A 7,500-nucleotide genomic window follows, 5' to 3' on the forward strand; every position below is an offset into this window, starting at 1 on the left:
CTTTCTTCCTGGATTGCACCTCATCTTGTACAAATATTGTTGAACTTGTCTTTGTCTACTAGTTTCCTTGTTGTTGATTATTTTATTTGCCACGACTTGTGACTTGAACTAAAATTTTAGAGGCCGTACCCTTCCCTTTGTACATATACCTAACAATCTCTTTTTCTTAATCACCTTCCATAGCTTCTTATATAACCTCTGGCATTCTACAGTCCTTGTATTTTTCTTTATATTCGTAAAAATATGATACTTCTATAATCTGTATCCAATTGTATACTAATATATGTATAAACATCTGTTTAAATGTCTTCATAGATTTATGATTACTAGCCTATAGATACTTTAAGTGTACTTTTACCTGTCCCATGAATATATATATTAGTTCTCATGCACTTTATCATTACATATAGACCATTTTTCTTAAATGTCAGAGACAAACCAGTTCTTCCCACCAATGAAGAGAAGCCTTTCGTGCATAAGCCTAAACAGTCGAGCAACAAAACAAAGACGACGAAAGAGGAGGGCAGACATCACCAGAAGAATGAACCTCACCGAACACACGAGGAAGAAGACCCCGACCTAGAGAGCCGCTTCAGAAGAGGCGTAGACGACTTCGACGAGACCATCGACGTCTTTCAGGACCCACTATTCCCGTAAGGATAAGAGATCTTCTGGTTCACCAGCCTGGTTGAAAAAATGCTCTTCGAAATAACATTAGATGAAGTTCTCAGTCTAAATGAATGTTTCAAGAGAAAGGGTAAATAGTAACAGGCTGGAGTATTAGTAATTGCTGCCTCAGGTGAATGGGCAAACGCAGTCCCTCAGTATCCACCAACGGTCCTTGAGACCATCCAAAGATTTCCCCTGGCGAGAAACATTGAACTGTTGTCTGTGTTGTCTTTGTGTAGGTCTGTTTCCGTCACAGACCGGTAGAAGGAAAAGGGGAGAGGTCGCTGGTTGTTAAGTCTCCTAGTATGAAAAAAGTGATAGGAGTTGACATAGAGGCCTTGGACTCAGGCAGGACACCGAGTACCAGCCCCTCGGACCTGCATCTTCAGATAGCAGTAAGGTTGTTAATAGGTTCTAAAGGTGGACGATAGGAAGATGAGTGGCTCTAACGTCCGGCGGAGAGAAAACAGCCAGTACCTCCTCTCAGCTTGGTTCTTCCCAGGCGGTCTCATGTCCACCATTGCAACAGATTATATATTTAAGGTGGAGGGGCTCGTGCGCTTTGTCGATGAATCTGATGTTCTTGTTTAGTGTTGGTATGGTGTTGTGTTTGTTTTCCTTAAGTTTCATAATGGTGCCGTTCTGGAAGTGGTATGGCAGCCTTTTGGAGAGTCATGGAAGTTATGTCGATGAACAAGGAAGTGCAGTGCAGACACTCACCGATGGGACAATCAAACCCCGTCGGTGAGTGTATGTGCCGATTGGATAGGTGGAGGAATTGGGTCTCGGTAGCGTAGAACGACTGTGGTTTTGCTGTAAAAATTGTACATAACAGAGGCGTTGAAATGTTCGTATGTCTTGCGACGATCCTTCTAGAATATTGGAACACTTTAAGAATAACACCTGAAGAATAGCGTAGATAAATGTAGTGTCATCAGTATGAGTGCATAGGTGAAGATGTGCCGTCAAGTAGGTCATCTATGAAGAGGTGATAAATAGTAGGAGATGAATTAGAACTCTGTGTGATGCCACAAGTGAAAGACTTGGAAGAAAAGTAGTGACGGTCTACAACAGCAGGAATAAATAGGTCAGAAAGAGAATCAGAAATAAAAGAATAGAAAGAGTGAATAGGTGTCAAGGTAGTGAGAATCAACACCGTGTGAGATCGAAACCTTTATTGGTACGACGTTTCGCTTGTTACAGCTTTTTCAAGTACTGGATTCCAAGAAAAGACCACCTCGCTTGCGCGGGATCGGGTTTTGTGGGAGGGGAAGAATGTCTGTTAGAAAATGAAAAGATAGTAATGTATAAAAGAGGGCTATTGCCACCGGGCGAATTGCGAGCGATTAGGGGCTAGTTTGTTGTCGTGGCTTTAGGAGAACTGGGCTAGGAACTTGGACGGTGGCGCCAATGCCGGGAGGAAGAGCATATTATATCACCAACGAAAGTTTGGAAAATGGTAGGAGACGTAGTAGGAGAGAAAGGGGGAAAAACGGAAAAATCTTTAGTGGGAGGTAAACTGAAATGAGAAGATGTAGTATAAGAGAAAGTGAGAAAGGAAACGAATTTTAGTCGAAGAAAAAGGAAATGTATATGTTTGTGCGTGGGATGCGGCTATGTTCGTGAGAGGTGTATGTGTGTAATTTACGGTTAGTGAGTAGATTTCACTTCCCGCGTGTAGAGGGCGTTCCTGATTAGCCCCAGGTAAGGCATGAGAATTCCTGTTTTACCCCAGGTCGGGTTTGAATATCGATATTATTATTATTATCATTATTATTACCATTACTATTATTATTATTACATTATTGCGGTTATCACCAGTCAAGCTGGTGAAGGGGTGTGTTACTTGTAGGTGCGGTTATACACGTTTTATCGTGTACACCGCACGTGGGACGGGCGCAGCTGACAGATAGTCTGTACGGTGTGGTCTAGGTGTAATATGTTGTATCAGATGTTTGTGTTTGGCGTGCAGTTTTTCTAGGTGTCTTGAGTGAAGTTTGTGTTTGTGTTGGTTGAGTGGACGGATGTTGGAAATTTGGTGTAGAGACTCAGTGGTTCTGAAGTCGCTCCATCGCGAGCCCGTGATGAACTGGACAGCGGCATTCTGAACCTTCTGATGCTCGTAGTTATTAGTGGCACATGTCAGCTGGCTTAGTCCCGGGGACTGGCACAGAATCGGTCTGACGAGGGCTAGGTACAATCGACGTTTGGTTCTCAGTGTTGCAGTTTTGAAGCGTCTGAGCTTACCTAGCGCAGCCCTAGCCTTCGCTCCCTGCTTGCGGAAGTGTGGGGTCCAGGTAAGGCCATTATCAAGTGTGCTACCCAGCACACGGGTATGGTCCTTCGCTGGGATGTTTGTGTTGTTTATTTTAAGAGGAGTGTTTGTGATTGTTCTGTTGGTTCGTTTGCAGCGGAAGTGTACAGCATTGCATTTCGACGCGTTGGTCTTAATGCGCCACTGTTGCTCCCACGCGTGTGCCCCGTCTAGGATGTTTTGCATTACGTGTAACGCTCCCTGCAGCGTTTTGTGTCTGCTTATGTGGTTAGTGTCGTCCGCATACGAAAGAGTTAGAGCCTGGTTGCGAGGATAAGCCGGCTCTGGCAGGTCATTCGTATATAGATTGTACAGAGTGGGGGCAAGGACTGACCCTTGCGGCACTCCAGCCTTCGGCACAAAAGGTTGGGACAGACAGCCCCGCCACTTTATTCTAATTGACCTGTCGTCCAGGTAGTTGCAGAGCAACCTTGTGAACGGCAGGGCAAAGTCGAAGTTGTGGTACAATTTGTACTTAAGACCTTCGTGCCAGACAGTATCGAATGCCTTCTCCACATCCTTACAAACCAAAATGGCCTTACCAGGGCGACCGTCTGGCGGTCTTTGAACCCATTGAGTGATTATGGATATTACGTCTTCTGCACCGCGCCCCGGCCGAAAACCAAACTGGCAGTCCCTCAGCACATTCTCCGTCTCTAGGTACACGGTCAGGCGGCGGCTTAAGACGTGCTCGAACACCTTTCCAAAGTACTCCAGAAGGGAGATGGGCCGATATGAAAGGGGGGCGGAGGCGGGTTTCTGGGGTTTAGGAATTAGGATGGTATGGGAGGCCTTGAATAGTTGTGGGAAGTACCCAGAGGCTAGTGAGCTGTTATATAGTGTCGTCATGTGTGAGATTATGTTGTCTGGCATACGTTTGAGTATGTGTGCATCGATGCCTGAAGGGCCAGGGGATTTTAGTTTTAATGCCGAGATAACCCCCTTTACCTCCTCCAAAACGATGGGGCAGATAAGGGGATCATCCTCATCTAACTGAGAGAGATCAACAGTCTCGTCGGGAATGAGGTCACTACAGCTGTTCATGAAGGAGTTAACACTGTGCAAGGTGCTAAAGCAATGTGGTCCTTGCACAGGATGGGGCTTAAAGACCTCACTCCATGCTGACGCCAGAAGGTCAGCTTGGTGTTGGGGGGAGTGTGCAGAGTGGTTAAGATGGTTGATGACCTTGGGTGGAGGCACAGAGCACTCCTCCAGCTCACGTTTGAGGGACCTCCAGAACTTGGAAGGGTCCTTCTCACAGGCGCCGGAGAGCGAGGCCATCAGTTGTTCCTCCTCTCGATGTGAATCGATGTAGAGGGACTTCCTCAGGCTACTCTGTAGCCAGTGCATGTCTCTTAGGATGGCTACACGGGCCTCTAGGGGTGCTTGTAATAGATCTGTAGATCTGTTCTGTAGTACAATGCGTAGTCTGTTAGTGCGCATAGAAGCGGTGAACGTGGCAATCTTTCGGTGCTTTGTTCTAGGAATGTGCTTTTTTACAGCGTTTTTGACAAACTTTGTAAGTGAGCGCCATTCCTGCTCTATCGCCGCTTGTGGAGTGTTGTCCATGTTTGTGTTGGTGTATGTCGTGAGAGTGTTTTTGAAGCCTTCCCAGTCGGCCTGACTGTAACGTAACCGAGGCTCACTGGGGATAAGGATGGGTGAGGTGGAGATGCGAAGGATTAAGGGTATGTGGTCTGAGAGGGTGGGGGCACCGGGGGAGATAGTGGAGTTGAGGAAGAAAGCTCGGCTGTTGGAGAACACCAGGTCGGGCTTACCCTGCAATCCATGACCTATGAATGTGGGAAAGTCCGGACCTAGGAACTTCAGCCGGTGAAGTATAGTAAGAGAGTGTAGTTGCCGACTCACTGAGCTGCTGTTGTGCGTTCCAGGGCTCCAAGCAGCATGACTGCAGTTGAAATCGCCAATGAAGAAGGTTGGGATTTTGTATGACATCACCTTGGCAATGTCAACAAAGGGGAGGAAGGGGATACGGGGAGGGCGGTAGAGGGTACAGAGGAGGATGGGACCGCGAGTGGTGCTTAACTTGATCGCGAGCATCTGCTCATAATGAAATTGATCAAGTATAGTTGCCTGGAGGGACTTCCTGGCCAAAATACAGACGCCCGAGTGCAAAGCAAGACCCCGACTCCAAGTGTTGAAGCCTTGAATCTTGGGAAGAGAGTCGGGGGCTGGATCACCCATCGAAGTCAAACAAATGACATCAGGACCGTGTCTGGCAATCTCTAACAAGGTGCTGGTCCTTTGTGGGGCCCAGTGACGGACGTTCTGGTAGAACACACTTAAATCCAATCTATCCATAGGAATAGTTGTCTTTAGTGAGTCCTACTAGCTGGAGGGAGTTTTAAGAGGAAGCTTAGTTAGCCTTAGGGGCTTGGAGGGTAAGCACTTCGCTGTCGGAGGAGGAGGAGGAGGATGCACTATCGCTAGACTGGACAGTGTCTGGAATAGTGCTGGTGAAGGGGATTATGTCCCGCAGCGTCTCCTTTGTGAGTTTCGTCAGGTTCAACTTAGGCCTCCCAGTCGAGCTGGCTCGTGGTATGGCCACACGGCGCGGGAGCCCTGAGGAGGATTTGTTTGCCCCTGACGAGGAGGAGCGGGGGCTTAGGATTGGGGAGCGTGAGCGGTTGCTACGTTGGTAGGATTCATGTCTGGATGCCCTGGACTTGGGGCGTGATAGCCTGGGGTTAGGTTTAGGTTCTTGCGCAGCCTTCTTGGGGCAGGTGGAGGTGGAGGAGGAGGAGGAGGAGGAGGAGGAGGAGGAGGAGGAGGTGGAGGAGGAGGAATCAGAGGGAGGGGGTGTGGAAACAGAGGGAGCGGTGGTGGGAGGGGTAGGGGCTGGGTGAGGATAGGATGGGTTGTTGGGACCAAAGGGAATAGCCTCTAGGACGTGAGGTGGAATGGGGAAGGCAGGTAAGCCCAGGTGAGTGAGTGCTGTGGACAGCACTTCCTGCACCTGCTCCTTGCTCTTGGACATGAGCATTGCCGAATAGACAATACTCAGAGCAAGTACTTGAGCGTCCCTCGCCTGGTTGCACCTTTCGTCTCCAGAAGGACACTGGAGATTACCAGCTGCCTCCCTTTCCAGGGTGCTGCCGATAATTGATGCAACCATGTTAGGGACTTTGGTACAGGTGGAGGGCCTGCTCGCATCCTGGCGAGAACGCTTGGACTTCGTCCTCTGCGTCCGCTGCTCCTTGGGGGCGCAAGAAGGCTCCTGGTCAGGGGCGGCAGCTGGGGAGCTAGCCCTCCTCTTTACACCTGGGTGGGTTCTGGGTTTGGGGGTGGGGGGTTGAGGGATTTTGCCTTGGGATGGGGAGGAGGGGGTGGGGGTGGAGGAGGAGGGGGAGGTGGAGGTGGAGGAGGAGGGGGAGGGGGAGGTGGAGGAGGAGGAGGTGGAGGAGGAGGAGGTGGAGGAGGAGGAGGTGGAGGGGGTTTTGGTTTTAGGACGAGGATTAGAGGGTTGCGCAGGTTGGGGGCGGGTGTTGGGAGCTGACCTAGCCACCGGTTGAGCAGGCTGCGCTGTGTCAGCCGCCTTTCTCCTTTCCGGGCAGGAATTGGAGATGGCGCTGTGGGTTCCCCCACATGGGAGACACCTGAGTCTCGCTGCCTCGCATTCTCTATACCGATGTCCGTCGGTAGCACACTTGGAGCACCTAGTCAGATTGGGTTGAGGACAGGATCGGGATTCATGTTGCAGGGAGTAACATATCAGGCATTGCCTGACTTGCAAGTTTTTAAACTCTCTAATAGATGATGGGGGCAGATATAAGAAACTAATCTTGAGTCCTACCCTGAGAATCTTCTCAAGGTCGGACCTAGATTTTAGGGAAATCCTGACGAAATCAGTGCCCGGAGGCCGGAAGACATCGACAAAGTCAACATCCGAGTTCCTCTCCCTTAGGTCACACAGAATGGCTTCCTTATCCCCGAGCTTGTCAAGGACCATCCTACCCACGTACATGGACGCTCTGACATGAGCGTAGGTGGGTGTGACCCTACGGGGAGAGAAACCCAGCTTCTCCAGCCTGATCACAGTCCTCTTCTCGAAGCAGGCATCGAGACTATCCTGATCCATCAAGTGGAACAGGACATTTGCCCCTTCCGTCTGGGCAAAGCGCACAGGAGCACTGCCTATCACACCGCTCAATTGGTTGGCATCGTCCACAAGCGAGATGCCATCCGGGCGTGAGTTGCCTCTCATAAAAACCACCTGAAAGTTGGTTTTCATGATGAGGGCGCTTGACGGTAAGTTATACGAGAAACAGACAAGTCAGGGAAGGAGAGAAAGAGGAAGAGCAGAAGCACCTACGAAGAAGACGGTCAAGACACGAATTTTCTTAAGGCGCTAAAAGAGGGTACAGAAGGCGGGCAGTGTTTATGTGTACTGGTTATAACCAAGTCGAAGACTTGATACGAGTGTCTTTTGTGTTAACTGTGGTCTAGATGCAGCACAGCTAAATGTGTAGTGTTATTTCTCTTTTCTACGAAGGCAA

General features: G+C 49.3%; 1 protein-coding gene across 2 annotated transcripts in view; it reads left to right on the forward strand.

The window, feature by feature from the left end:
- The window catches only part of LOC143033436 (uncharacterized), a 161,294-nt gene that overhangs the window by 142,505 nt on the left and 11,289 nt on the right, over nucleotides 1-7,500 (forward strand). For both annotated transcript variants that reach the window (XM_076198875.1, XM_076198876.1), the window contains exon 20: nucleotides 432-653. In XM_076198875.1, the coding sequence (XP_076054990.1) occupies nucleotides 432-653 (222 nt within the window). The remainder of the gene's footprint in view (nucleotides 1-431; nucleotides 654-7,500) is intronic.

This window comes from Oratosquilla oratoria, chromosome 15, assembly GCF_046742065.1.
Source record: "Oratosquilla oratoria isolate Oo_2021 chromosome 15, ASM4674206v1, whole genome shotgun sequence".
NCBI lineage: Eukaryota > Metazoa > Arthropoda > Malacostraca > Stomatopoda > Squillidae > Oratosquilla > Oratosquilla oratoria.